The sequence below is a fragment of the Pristiophorus japonicus genome, unplaced genomic scaffold (assembly GCF_044704955.1).
Source record: "Pristiophorus japonicus isolate sPriJap1 unplaced genomic scaffold, sPriJap1.hap1 HAP1_SCAFFOLD_112, whole genome shotgun sequence".
Lineage (NCBI taxonomy): Eukaryota > Metazoa > Chordata > Chondrichthyes > Pristiophoridae > Pristiophorus > Pristiophorus japonicus.
The window spans coordinates 968,264-983,155 of record NW_027250777.1 but is presented as its reverse complement, the minus strand read 5'-3'; the positions used below and the strand labels follow the sequence as shown (position 1 = coordinate 983,155).

Sequence of the window (14,892 nt, the reverse complement as noted above, 5' to 3'; positions counted from 1 at the left end):
AGATCCAGCAGAAAGACAGACGCGACTTCAAAAGGTCGCCTTTGCAGCCCACATCTTCCCTCGTGGCTTGTCTTCCACCATGGGCTTACTGTGTTTGGGTATTTATTGACTACACCCCTCATTTCCAATGGAATTCTTCTAGTCACACAACCTTCGTTCAATTAAAAAATATATAGATTATGAATCAATTATTTATTTATTTAAAACAAATCAAATTCAATTTTTTTAAATAAAATGTAAATGCATTTATTTTCATAAAATGTTAAATATATATATATATATTTCAGTCTGGGCTGGTTTTACATCCCTCTTTCCTTCCTGCCTGTCTGTTACATGTGGCTTCAATAACCGTATCTGCCCCGCGTGGTCCTGAGCCCCAATGTACAATTGCCTTCAGAGATGAGAGAAATCTCACTTTATTCTCTTAAAAGGGAACTGCTGTCAGTCAAGGGTCGTTCTGCATCTGCGTAAAAGGGATGTCCTTGCAGTCCCGGATCATTCTGTGTCTGTTAAAACGGGCGGGTTGTCAGTTCCGGTTCATAATCTTTCCCTTTAAAATGGATTTTCTCATAAACCCGGGGCATCCTGTATTGTTTGAGAAGGAGCATGATTGGAGCTGCAATGACAGAATTGTTAAACTGTTGTGTTCCAATTTACATTGGGGTTGCCTGCGCCCGTGCACACCCAGATTGCAGTTCATCTGTTCATTCACTCAATACATGCTCATCTTTTCCGAAATCCACTCCTTGATATTGCAGTCGTCCCGTATTTGCTCCGAATATATACAACAACACAATGAATGCGATTGACAGAGGTCGTGTGGCCTAATGGATAAGGCGTCTGACTTCGATTATAACTGCAAAATTAGCAGAAGTTTGCCGGTTCGAGACTTGCTATTGTCAACTTGGCTCGCTGCGTGAAATGTTATATTCTTTGTTGTGATCCTGCCGAGAAACCAACCATCTCTTCCAGTCACTCACCTGAAGTAAAGGAAGGCTGTTTGCTTAAATCATCGAATGGCACGTTTTAATCATTGGCGATCTGCATGCACTGGCACAGCTTGCTGTGAAGTGGACTTTCTTGCACATTATTTCGGTTTGGATACAGAAAGCAGTATATTGAATGGCTGACGATGCCCTGCATCAGAGACAAGGTGGCCGAGAGGTTAAGGCGATCGACTGCTAATCCATTGTTCTCTACACGCTTGGGTTCGGATCCCATCCTCGTCATTGTTGTAGTACAGCTTTGACCACCCTGGTCGTTTTGTCATTCACATTTAACCTCATCGCCAAATTCCCCTTTTACTAACAAGGATGCTGTACTTTGCTCATGTCATGTCTCAAGTGAATAATATATTCGTCAAAAGGATAACATTTGCAGGACTATGGCGAGGGGTACTCATTAGATAGGTCTCTGAGGGACAGCACAAGCAGGATGGGCCTAATATCTTTTCTCATTACCGTCAGAATCTGAGAGCTCCGATCTTTACTGTCGGCGGACTCTTTACTCTCAGAGTATAATTCTTGCTTAGGGATGATCACATTTGATATGTGAGAAAACAGACATATTTCAAAATAAAACATGTGATTTTGCGCCGATGTTCCCACGGCATCCAAATCTCAGAGCAAAGATTTAATCCCCTTCCCACTGAATACTGCGGACAGACATGATCACCTTGGTAACGGAATGGTCATTCTGACATCACTTTCTAAACAATAGCTTTCTAAACAATAGCGCACAAGACAATGGGTCATCAATAAATGGTAAATTAATTAAACACTCTGCAATTACATTGTAAATAATAGGAAATAAAATGCTGGATAATAACTGGTGCAGATAATAGCTTATCTCTAGGAAACATTAAGAATGATGTGTTTTGTTTATACACACACACGCACATAGCAACGACTCTGTGTGCATTCTTTTCAGTTGTTCGACTTAACCTGATGCAATTTTATTTCTTCGGACTTCAGGAACCTGCGGGAAGCCATCCGGCGGTGTTTTCTGTGTCAGTATCTCAAGAGATAGCGCGCCGTCGCTCCTCCCACTGCCCGGGGGAATGGGGTAGCTATTTAAAGGGACAGGGACTCATTAGAACACAAGAACATAAGAATTAGGAACAGGAGTAGGCCATCAAACCCCTCGAGCCTGCTCTGCCATTCAACAATATCATGGCTGATCTGGCCGTGGCCTCAGCTCCACTTATCCGCCCGCTCCCCATAACCCTTAACTCCCTTATTGGTCAAAATTCTATCTATCTATGACTTGAATACATTCAATGAGCTAGCCTCAACTGCTTCCTTGGGCAGAGAATTCCACAGATTCCCAATCCTCTGGGAGAAGAAGTTCCTTCTCGACTTGGTTCTAAATTGGCTCCCCCGTATTTGGGGGCTCTGCCCCCTAGTTCTAGTCTCCCCGACCAGTGGAAACAACCTCCCTGCCTCTATCTTGTCTATCCCTTTCATTATTTTAAATGTTTCTATAAGATCACCCCTCATCCTTCTGAACTCCAACGAGTAAAGACCCAGTCTCCTCAATCTATCATCATAAGGTAACCCCCTCATCGCCGGAATCAGCCTCGTGAATCGTCTCTGTACCCCCTCCAAAGCTAGTATATCCTTCCTTAAGTAAGGTGATCGAAACTGCACGCAGTACTCCAGGTGCGGCCTCACTAATACCCTATACATTTGCAGCAGGACCTCCCTGTTTTTTATTCCATCCCTCTCGCAATGAAGGCCAACATTCCATTCACCTTCCTGATTACCTGCTGCACCCGCAAACTAACTTTTTGGGATTCATGCACAAGGACCCCCACGTCCCTCTGCACCGCAGCATGTTGTAATTTCTCCCCATTCAAATAATATTCCCTTTTACTGTTTTTTTTTCCCAAGGTGGATGACCTCACACTTTCCGACATTGTATTCCATCTGCCAAAGCTTAGCCCATTAGCTTAATCTCTTTGCAGCCTCTCTGTGTCCTCTACACAACCCGCTTTCCCACTAATCTTTGTGTCATCTGCAAATTTTGTTACACCACACTCTGTCACCTCTTCCAGGTCATCTATGTATATTGTAAACAGTTGTGGTCCCAGCACCGATCCCTGTGGCACACCACTAACCACCGATTGCCATCCCGAAAACGACACATTTATCCCGAATCTCTGCTTTCTGTTCGCCAGCCAATTCTCTATCCATGCTAATACAATTCCTCTGACAGCGCGTACCTTTACCTTCTGCAGTAGTCTTTTGTGTGGCACCTTATCGAATGCCTTTTGAAAATCTAAATACACCACATCCATCGGTACACCTCTATCCACGATGCTCGTTATATCCTCAAAGAATTCTGGTAAATTAGGTAAACATGATTTCCCCTTCATGAATCCATGCTGCGTCTGCTTGATAGCACTATTCCTATCTAGATGTCCTGCTATTTCTTCCTTAATGATAGTTTCAAGCATTTTCCCCACTACAGATGTTAAACTAACCGGCCTATAGTTACCTGCCTTTTGTGTGCCCCCTTTTTGAAACAGAGGCGTTACATTAGCTGCTTTCCAATCCGATGGTATCTCCCCAGAATCCAGAGAATGTTGGTAGATTATTACGAATGCATCCGCTATAACTTCCACCATCTCTTTTAATATCCTGGGATGCATTTCATCTCGACCAGGGGACTTGTCTACCTTCGGTCGCATTAGCCGGTCCAGCACTACCCCTAGTGATATTGATTGTCTCAAGGTCCTCCCTTCCCACACTACTGTGACCAGCAATTTCTGGCATGGTTTCTGTGTCTTCCACAGTGAAGACCGAAGCAAAATAATTGTTTAAGATCTCAGCCATTTTCACATTTCCCATTATTAAATCCCCCTTCTCATCTTCCAAGGGACCAACATTTACTTTAATTAATCTTTTCCGTTTTATATATCTGTAAAAGCTTTTACTATCCGTTTTTATGTTTTGCACAAGTTTACCTTGGTAATCTATCTTTCCTTTCTTTATTGCTTTCTTTGTCATTCTTTGCTGCAGCTTAAAATTTTCCCAATCTTCTACATTCCCACCAACCTTGGTCACCTTATACGCATTGGTTTTTAATTTGATACTCTCCTTTATTTCCATGGTTATACATGGCTGGTTATCCCTTCTCTGACCACCCTTCTTTTTCACTGGTATATATTTTTGTTGAGCACTATGAAAGAGCTCCTTAAAAGTCCTCCACTGTTCCTCAATTGTGCCACCGTTTAGTCTGTGTTTCCAGTCTACTTTTGGCAACTCTGCCCTCATCCCACTGCAGTCCCCTTTGTTTAAGCATAGTTTAAGCTCGTTTGAGAGACTACTTCTCCCCCTCAATCTGTATTACAAATTCAACCATACTGTGATCACTCATTCCGAGAGGATCTTTTACTAGGAGATCGTTTATTATTCCTGTCTCATTACACAGGACCAGATCTAAGATAGCTTGCTCACTTGTAGTTTCTCTAACACACTCTTCCAAGAAACAATCCCGTATGCATTCTATGAATTCCTCCTCCAGGCTACCCCGTGCTGTTTGATTTGACCAATCGATATGTGGGTTAAAACCCCCATGATTACTGCCGTTCCTTTTTCACATGCCTCCATTATTCCCTTCATTATTGCCCGCCCCACCGTGAAGTTATTATTTGGGGGCCTTTAAACTACGCCCACCAGTGACTTTTTCCCCTTCCTATCTCTAATCTCCACCCACAATGATTCAACAATTTTTTCAGTCGAGCCAATATCGTCTCTCACAACTGACCTGATATCATCCTTTATTAACACAGCTACACCACCTCCTTTCTTGTCTATCTATCCGAATCGCCAGATACACCTTTATGTTTAATTCCCAGTCTTGGCTACCCTGCAACCACATTTCTGTAATGGCCAGCAAGTCATACCCATTTGGTAATGATTTCTGCCTTCAACTCATTCACTTTATTTCGAATGCTGCGTGCATTTAGGTAGAGTGTTTTAATACCAGTTTTTAAACCATGATTTTTAGTTTTGACCCCTCCTGCAGCCCCTTTATATTCAGTGGCCCTTTTTGTTTTTTGCCTTGAGTTTCTCTGCCCTCCACTTTTACTCATCTCCTTTCTGTCTTTTGCTTTTGTCTCCTTTTTGTTTGCCTCTGTCTCCCTGCATTGGTTCCCATCCCCCGCCCATATTAGTTAAACTCCTTCCCAACAGCACTAGCAAACACTCACCCTAGGACATTGGTTCCGGTCCTGCCTAGGTGCAGACCGTCCGGTTTGTACTGGCCCCATTTCCCCTAGAACAGGTTCCAATACCCAAGGAATTTGAATCCCTCCCTGCTGCACCACTGCTCAAGCCACGTATTCATCTGAGCTATCCTGAGATTCCTACTCTGACTAACACGTGCACTGGTAGCAATCTTTTCTCTGCCTATTTATATTTAAAGGTACAGTGCAGTTTATCTCAGAGTGTCGGCGGACTTCACTAACCGAGCTCCCATTAACATTCGCTCCCTTCTGTATTGTGCTGTGATTGCAAAGCTGTTTATTCGAGTGCCTTGAGCCTTTTTAAAATGGCACATTGTTTTTATAATCCATTTGACTTGCTTGTTAATTTGGAAAAATTTCAGAATTGAGCAGTGTGACGAAGGTTTTGATTAAAGTTGCAGTAAAATTTGTTTCAAAATATTCTTTCCAACCCTCCCTCAACCCCCCAAATTTTAGAACACTACAATACTGACTGGGAAGTTCCCAACTTCGATCCTTGATCTGGGCTGTTAGTTTTTTCTCAGCCAAGGTAGCAGTTCAGTGGTTATAACAGTCCTCAGTACCAATGCGCTAAATATGAGTAAAATTTAGCCACTGCAATTGCTCTTGATGCTGATGCAGTGACATCAATTGGGAAGTGCACGGATGTCATTTGGGGGTAGGATTGGATTCGGCTCTGATGACTACCACGGTGGAAATCGTACTGACACTCACTGAGTCGACTGATGGTGAAGCACCAGAGGTTAACATATTTCTGTGGAATTGCACCCAGCCAGATTCAGCACTTCTTGGAGAAAGTAACTCGTAGTTGCTTTTCGACAGTGAGGATGGAGGGAGAGTGTCTAGAATAAGACATTTACAGCTTTGGAGGGACAGGAGGGGACAGAATGTCCTATAGAATCTCGACTTGTTTGTTCTGAATTTCTACCCTGTACTTAATGTAACAACTTTTGTAACTTACATTTGCAGGGTATTAGAAGGGGAGGATCTGCAGCTTGGTAACTCAAACCAAATATCACGTCAAGATTTGAGAGATTCACCAGATTCATCAGGATTACCTTATCATCAGCCTTTGGAAAAACACCAATCTCAGCGGTGACAAACAGTACACATGTTCTGTGTGTGGATAGAACTTCAACCATTCGTCAACCTGTGAGACTCGTGTGCCCAGCTGACTAAACACTGTAAATGTGGGGACTGTGGAAATGGATGCAGATGTGCGTTGGGTGGAAACACTTCAGGGAGAGTCCGTTTACCAGCTGAGAGTGGAAAGATATTCAGTCTCTCATCTCACCAACTGACATTCGAGGACTTAGATAACATACTTTCTCCTGTAAATATGGAGCTGTGTTATTGGGCCATGATGTTTTTACTTGTTCATCTAGTTGACTGTAAACCTTTGCCAATTAGTTGATGTGATCGGTTTACTTGTAGATATTTTTTTAAATAGATTTATTGAGTGGATTCAAATTTAAATTGAAACCAGCTTTGCAGGTGTGATACTTTATTCACACATTGAAGGTGAGAGAGATGCTGTGGACACACGAAAATTCCAGTCTGTGTAAGTGATTAACAGACTGGATTATGTGTTTAGTGATCCCGGGTGTGTTAGCTATCCCTACCCTGGACATCAAGGCACTCTGGACGGTATGGGGAACTGGGACTTGTCCTGCGAGTAACCAAAGGTCTGAGAACTGAAACAATCTAGCGTTAGAAAGGAGTAAAGGCGCAAAATGAAGCAGACGATAACAAGACATCAATTTGTCTCCTCTTATCATGGACACATCAAGTATCGACACACTGTGTTATTTGAAATATCAAAATTGTGAACTCCAGCTCAGTTTTATGGGTGATTAACATCAACAGAAACAAATCCCAACTCACAGAATGAACACGATTTAGTCAGGATGTGATTAACAGCAGTAATGACAGTAGAACCTAACCCCTGCAGTCACTTGCGAACTCGCAATTCAAATGACTGAGTAAATCCCTCCCACACTTCGCCAGTGTGAACTCGCAGGAGTTTCAGCAGATCAGATGCCTGAGTGATACCTTGGCCACACACAGAGCAGGTGAATGGTCTCTCCCCATTGTGACTGCGATGATGGATTTCTAGATCAGACGGGGAACTGAACCCCTTCCCACAGTCTCCACATTTCCATAATTTCAACATGGAGCAGGTGTCCTTGTGTCTCTCCAGGTTGGACGATGAGTTGAAGTTTCGTCCACACAGAGAACACGTGTACTTTCTCCCCGCTGTGAATGGTGCGATGTTTTTCAGGCTGTATAACTGGTTGAAGCTCTTTCCACAATCAGTGCACTGGAACATTCACACTCGGATAGGGTATGTGTGTCTCGGTGCTTTTCCAGTTACACTGATGTTTGAAATATTTTCCCACAGACAGAACAGAAAAATGTTTCTCCATCCACATTCAAAGGCCGATGGTATTCATAATTTCCAGCTTACATGTTTGGGTAAATACGCAAAGTGAGAATAAAATCAATGAGCTGCTGATTTTCTCTGTTGGTCACTGGGCCTTTTGTGCTGGCCCAATAGGGTGAACCCGGGCTGGCCCAATAGGGTGAACCTGGGTGGTCCAATTGGGTGAGCCCGGTCTGGCCCAATTGTTTGAGCCCGGGCTGACGCAATGGGGTGAGACTGTGTTGGCCCAATAGGGTTAGCTTGGGCTGGGCTGGCCCAATTTGGTGAGGTGTGCTGGCCCAGGGTCACCAGACATCTATCAGATCAACAAGGCTCCCTTTCAGGGGCCACTGAGCTGGACATAAACATGTGACCAATCAAATTGACAGATATCCTGAAACCCCGCCCACCCTTTGTCCCTGCACAAAGGACCGTGCATGCGCCGTGAGACCGCCCTGACCAATATGTCGGCCGTTAAGCACGCTCCCACCACTGGGGAAAAGTGTTACTGCCAAGAAAGGTGCCAAGAAAACAGTCACTAAAACCCCACCGAAGAGCTGTAAGAAGCGCAGAAAGTCGAGGAACGAGATTTACTCCATTTACATCTACAAAGTGATGAAGCAGGTTCATCCTGACACTGGCATCTCCTCCAAGGCCATGGACATCATGAACTCGGTTGTGAACGACATTTTGGAGCGCATCACTGGTGAGGCTTCCTGCCTGGCCCATTACAACAAGCGCCGCACTATCAGCTCCCGAGAGATCCAGACCGCCATGCGCCTGCTGCTGCCTGGGGAACTGGCCAAGCACGCTGTCTCAGAACGGACAAAGGCGGTGCCCAAGTACACCATCTCCAAGTAAAACTGCACGCTGTCCTGAGAGGTCAAACCCAAACACAACGGCTCTTTTAAGAGCCACCCACAACTTCTCTGAAAGAACTGCACAAACGCATCTCCCTTTAAACTTAAATCACTAATTATTTCCTGAACAAGTGTGTGGGGACCTTTGGAGTTCTAGCTGTAGATTTAGTTTTGAATTCTCAGATAAGCAGCTTCACTCTCAGACCTGTTCATTTACACCGCCTGCCAAATTAAGACCATGTTTAGGGGCAAAGACTCAGATCCCAGTCACATATTCTCTCTCGCAAGTACTTAACAAGTTTATTTTTCAATTCCTGTTGCGTCAGTCCATTTATTAACCCGACACTCCCCGCAGTTTAACAATCCAGAATGGGAGTTCTTACAGAGACCAGAACCGCGGCAGTTTGAACACTTTGTCTAGTATGTCCTTACTATACAGTATAAATGCACACGAGGCCCATACTTGAGAGAAGGTCACTCTGTGACCAGTAACATTTATCAGCCAGCACTGAAGTGATGAAGGTGGGTGGAGCTTCCACTTTTATACCTGAAAGTCCAGGTTAGGAGTGTCTACCACAAGTTCACCACCTTGTGGTCAATGTATTCACGGTGTACAACTTAAGTCAGTTTATACATGGGTTACAATGACAGTTGAATACATGACATCACCTCCCCCCCCCCAAGTCTTATTGGGATCACAGGTTGAGTCTCTCTGGTGGTTTACGCTCCCTTGTAGAGCGCCCGAGTTGGGGCTTCAGTTGTAGGGCGCTGGTCTGAGTGTCTGCTGTTTGTGGTGCCTCAGGCCTGTCCGGACTGCCCACGGTGACTGGGCTCTCCTCCGCTTGGTTCCGATGTTCGTTCACCTGTGGAGGAGTGAACTCTATATCGTGTTCTTCCTCTGCTTCTTCTATGGGGTTGCTGAACCACCTTTTTGTTTGATCCACGTGTTTGCAGCAGATTTGTACATTGGTAAGTTTAACAATCAGAATCCTATTCCCCTCTTTGGGCAATCACAGTGCCTGCGATTCATTTAAGCTCTGCAGCGTAGTGAGGACAAAGACAGAGTCATTGACATCAATACATTGCGCCCTTGCATTCCCGTCATGCTAGTCACATTGTGACTGGCGCCTGCTCTCAACAATTTCTTTCATGGTGGGGTGTATAATGCATAACCGGGTTTTGAGTGTCCTTTTCTTCAGCAGCTCTGCGACTGGAACCCCTGTGAGCGTGTGTGTTCGGGATCTATTGGCCAACAGGAGGCATGATAAGCGGCTTTGTAGGGAACCCCTTTGGATTCTGAGCATCCCCTGTTTGATTATCTGCACTGCTCGTTCCACCTGACCATTTGAGGCCGGCTTGAACGGTGCAGTTCCGACATGGTTGATACCATTTCCTGCATGAAGTCCTGGAATTCAATGCTGTAAAGCACAGGCCATTGTTGCTGACCAAGACGTCCGGTAGACCATGGGCAGTGAACATTGCACGTAGACTTTCTCCCTTGGCAGAGGATGCGCTTAAATTGAGAATGTCACACTCGGTCCATTTGGAATAGGCGTCTACTGCATCCAAAAACATTTTTCTCATGAAAGGACCTGCGTAGTCCAAATGGATCCATGACCATGGTTTGGCGGGCCAGGGCCAGGGGCTAAGGGAGGGCTTCCCTGGGCGCATTGCCCAGCTGGGCACATGTGTTGCATCTGTGAACATAAAGTTCCAGGTGTGCATCTATCCCTGGCCACCAAACGTGTGACATGGCAATTGCCATCATCGTGACAATGCCCGGGTGCTCATTGTGGAGTTCTCGATGAACATCTCTCTGCTCATCTGGGGCATGAATACACGGTTTCCCCATTGTAGGCAATCGGCCTGAATCGAGAGCTCATCCTTGCGCCTGTGAAATGGTTTGAATTCCTCAGGGAATGCCCCGTGCGTGGCTGCCCAGTCCCCATTCATGACACATTTCTTGACTAAAGACAGTAGCGGGTCTCTATTTGTCCAGAATTTGATCTGACGGTCTGTCACAGGTGAACCTTCGCTTTAGAAAACTTCAAAAGCCATGACCATCTCAGCATCATGCTCAGTTGCGCCCTCAGTGGTGGCTAGTGGGAGCCTGCTGAGTGCATCGGCGCAATTTTCAGTGCCCGGTCTGTGCTGAATTGTGTAGTCATAGGCGGCTAACGTGAGTGCCCACCTCTGTATGCGGGCCGATGCCTTTTCACTTATGGCTTTGTTGTCGGCCAAAAGGGACGTTAGGGGTTTGTGATCTGTCTGCAGCTCAAACTTCCTGCCAAACAGGTACTGGTGCATTTTTTTACAGCATTTATCCATGCAAGCACTTACTTTTCTGCCATCCCGTAGCCCCGTTCTGCCTGCGACAGACTTCTGGAGGCATAAGTTACCGGCTGTAACTGACCATTGGCATTCACATGCTGCAACACACATCTGACCCCACAGGACAACGCATCGCATGTTAAAACAAGTTTCTTACATGGGTCATATAACGTTAACAGATTGTTGGAGCATAACAAATTTTGTGCTATATCAGAAGCCCTTTCCTGGCTGTCCCCCTGACCCATTCACGACCTTTGCACAGGAGCACGTGTCGCGGCTCTAACAGCGTGCTCAATTTGGGAAGAAAGTTCCCCAAATAATTCAGGAGCCCCAGGAATGAATGCAGCTCCGTCGTGTTACGGGGTCTGGCTGCTCTCTGCATCGCTTCCGTTTTGGACACAGTAGGTCTGATCCCGTCTGCTGCTACCCTCATCCCCAGGAATTCTACCACTGGAGCTCGGAAGATGCACTTCACCTTTTTCAGTCGCAGACATACCCGGTCCAGTCTGCGTAGCACCTCCTCCAGGTTGCGGAGGTGTTCTTCAGTATCACAACCCGTGATGAGGATGTCATCTTGAAAAAACACTTTCCTTGGAATCGATTTGAGGAGGCTTTCCATATTTCGTTGAAAGATTGCGGCAACCGAGCGAATTCCAAACTGTCATATGTTGTACTCAAACAACCTTTTCTGTGTCGAAATGGTGGTCAGCTTCTTTGACTCACTCGGCAGCTCCTGGGTCATGTAAGCTGAGATCAGGTCCAATTCTGAAAAAAGTTTGCCACCGGATAGCGTCGCAAAGAGGTCCTCTGCTCTCGGTAGCGGGTACTGGTCTTGAGTGACAACCGATAGATGGTGGCCTTGTAATCACCACATATCATGACCGACCCATCAGCCTTGAGCACCGGCGCAATCAGGCTCACCCAGTAACTGAATTCGACTGGCGAGATGATGCCTTCCCTCAGCAGGCGTTCCAATTTGCCTTCTTTCTTTTCCGCATCACGTACGGCGCCGCTTTGGCCTTTTGGTGTACTCGACTGGCATTCGGGTTTATGTGAATCACTACCTTGGTCCCCAAGATAGTGCCAATGGTGGTTGAAATAGTGAGTAAAATTTGTCCCGGGCCTGTGAACATGATATTCCCTCCTCAGAAGAAATTGCATTCAGTCGCACCATTTCCAGTTCATGACAGCAAGCCATTTCCTCCAAAGCAGTGCGGGACTGTCCCCCAGGACAATCCAGAGTCGCAACCTGTTCTCCGAATCTTTGTGGGTCACAACTACCGTGGCACTGCCTAGCACCGGAATTATCTCCTTTGTATATGTCCGTAGCTGTGCGTCAATTGGCAATAATTTTGGCATCCTGGCATTGGGCGCCCACAACTTGTCGAACTGTTGTTTGTTGGCCGAATCCTGTCTCAGCCATCCTGTCTCAGCCATTCCTTCGTAACGAAACTTTGCTGCAGTCTCTCAATAAACTCGTCCCAATCATCACCAACACAGTACCTCTCGTCTGTGCTGCTAGTGGCCATGCTCGCGTGCTTTAAATCCCAGTTCCTCGTCGCCAATAATATGTCCTTACTATAGAGTAAAAATGCACACGAGGCCCATACTTGAGACAAGGTCACTCTGTGACCAGTAACCTTTATTAGGCAGCACTGAAGTGATGAAGGTGGGAGGAGCGTCTACTTTTATACCTGAAATTCCAGGTTAGGAGTGTCTCCCAAAAGTTCACCACCTAGTTGTCAATGTTCTCACGGTGTACAACTTAGGTCAGTTTATGCATGGGTTACAATGACAGTTAAATACATGACACTGTCCATCTTCCCTTTTCACAGAAGGACTCCGAGTTCTGGTCTCACTGCCGCGTTTTCGGGGTTCGATCGACATTCTATGAAACCAACTTTTTCAAATATTGAGTTGGAATTTTACCCGTTACAGAATCAGTGGGGATTGACTCCCGCCCATTACAGACAGTTTGAAATAGCACCCGAATTTAATCCAGCCTGTAACTTGCAAGGGACACCTGGAATAAGACTAAATAAATTAAAACCTGTAGGCATATCTTTGACTAATGGTAAATTTATTAACATAATCCGCTATTTTTAAAATTTTTGGCGGCGTTTTTTAATTAAAAATCGTTAATGTGACTGTTGGAGACAGTAATTTCGGCCCTACTTTCATTGATGGGCTAAATAGATTGGGATTGGTTATCGGAAAAGACCAATGAAATTCACTCGAGAGCGACTAATCACAAGTTCGCTCCCTGCATTTCTCCAGAAGGTTAACAAAGGCAGATGTGGGAGGAGCTTCTCATTCTTTCTCTGAACATGTGGATTGTCTAGAAGAGGAAACACCGGCGGTAAAGCTCGGGCCAAGGCCAAGTCTCGCTCCTCCCGGGCCGGACTGCAGTTCCCTGCGGTCGTGTTCACAGGCTCCTGCGGAAGGGGAACTACGCTGAGAGTGTGGATGCCGGAGCCCCGGTCTACATGGGTTCTGTGCTCCAGTATCTGACCGCTGAATTCCTGGAGCTGGCCGGCAACGCAGCCCGCGACAACAAGTAGACCCGCCTCATCCCCAGACACCTGTAGCTGGCCATCCGCAACGACCAGGAGCTCAACAAGCTGCTGGGAAAGGTGACCATCGCTCATGGCGGGGTGCCGCCTAATATACATGCTGTGCTGTGCCGAGAAAACCACCGGTCCGTCCAAGAGCAAGTAAAGCGGACAAGATTTAATCTGATAACCCAAAGGATCTTTTCCGAGTCACCCACAGTATCAATATAAGGGCAGGTTCATGTTCTATGGATCACTATTGTCTCAGATCTAAATTAACATTGAATCTCTGCAATTAAGCGGTTAGTTTCCGGATCAGAAAAGACCCTCAGACATTCTCGGTTATAAACTGGTCACTGTCGACAGGTTTGCTGTTATAAAATCCTGCTGCAAGGTACCATAAATTATTTCTGGCCGGGAATCGAAGCCGGGCCCACTGCTTGGGAGGCAGATCACTGCTCACTATACCACCATCGCTCACATTTGAGAAAGTGACAGGAAGAGGCTGGTTTTAATCCACCAAACCTAGTGCCTTCAGCAAGTTATGTTGTACAAATTAGATAATTTACAAAAAATATTCCTCATATCTGTTGATTATTTTTTGAACTAAAACTGCTTAAAACTAATAAATGTGGTGCGGGCTCAGCCCAAGCAGGGTAACTATTCACAGTGACCGTTTTTAATTGTAGGGAACGTGTCCCAGCACCGTGCTTACATTCTGATCACTGAACATAAAATTTCTCCCATTTAAGAGCCGCAAGAATTAGTTAGTCCGCAAATACAATGCATATTGGTTGGTGGATGGTGGTATAGAGGTGAGAATAGCTGCCTTTCAAGCTGTTTACCCGGGTGCGATTTCAGGCCATCGCATCTGATGTAACTTTAATATCTCTGTCAGATTAGAAATTAATTATGTGAGCTTGTAACAGCAGCATTTTATAACGAAGAATAATTGTCAGAGAAATGAATTTTGATGGAAATCATTCAAGTGCGTCTGCCATAGCATTAAACGGACTTTGAACCAATAAATGAATTCTCAGTCAGAAACGTTGGACCCATCAACCGCTCATTACCTTTATACTCGGCTCTTAACATCCGTTTATATTCGGCTCACACAAAGTGTTCAATGACGGCCGGTCCCTCGTTCAGGTTCCGTCTGCTTTGTATTAATCTGAGGTCGGTCTCTATCTATATTGATTCACTGATCCGAATATCCGCGAACAGCAAACCTGCGGCAGTGTTTGTCGATCTAGATTTCTACATGTTCGGCAGAGAGTGACCGATTTATTACCGGGATCAGGAAACGCCCAGCATAATTGCAGAGATGTAATTATTAATTTAGATCTGGGACAATTGTGATCCATAGAGCATTAACCTGCCCTTACATTGATACTGTGGGTGGCTCTGAACAGAGCCTTTGGTTTATTAGATTAAATCCTGTCCGCTTTACTTGCTCTTGGACACACTGGTGGTTTT

General features: G+C 45.4%; 1 protein-coding gene across 1 annotated transcript; it reads right to left on the bottom strand.

Moving 5' to 3' along the window:
• Positions 1–7,202: 7,202 nt before the first annotated feature.
• Positions 7,203–7,580, bottom strand: LOC139241616 (zinc finger protein 239-like). The gene has a single exon (XM_070870066.1). The coding sequence runs from the start codon at positions 7,578–7,580 to the stop codon at positions 7,203–7,205; it is 378 nt and encodes a 125-aa protein (XP_070726167.1).
• Between the last annotated feature and the right edge of the window lie 7,312 nt (positions 7,581–14,892).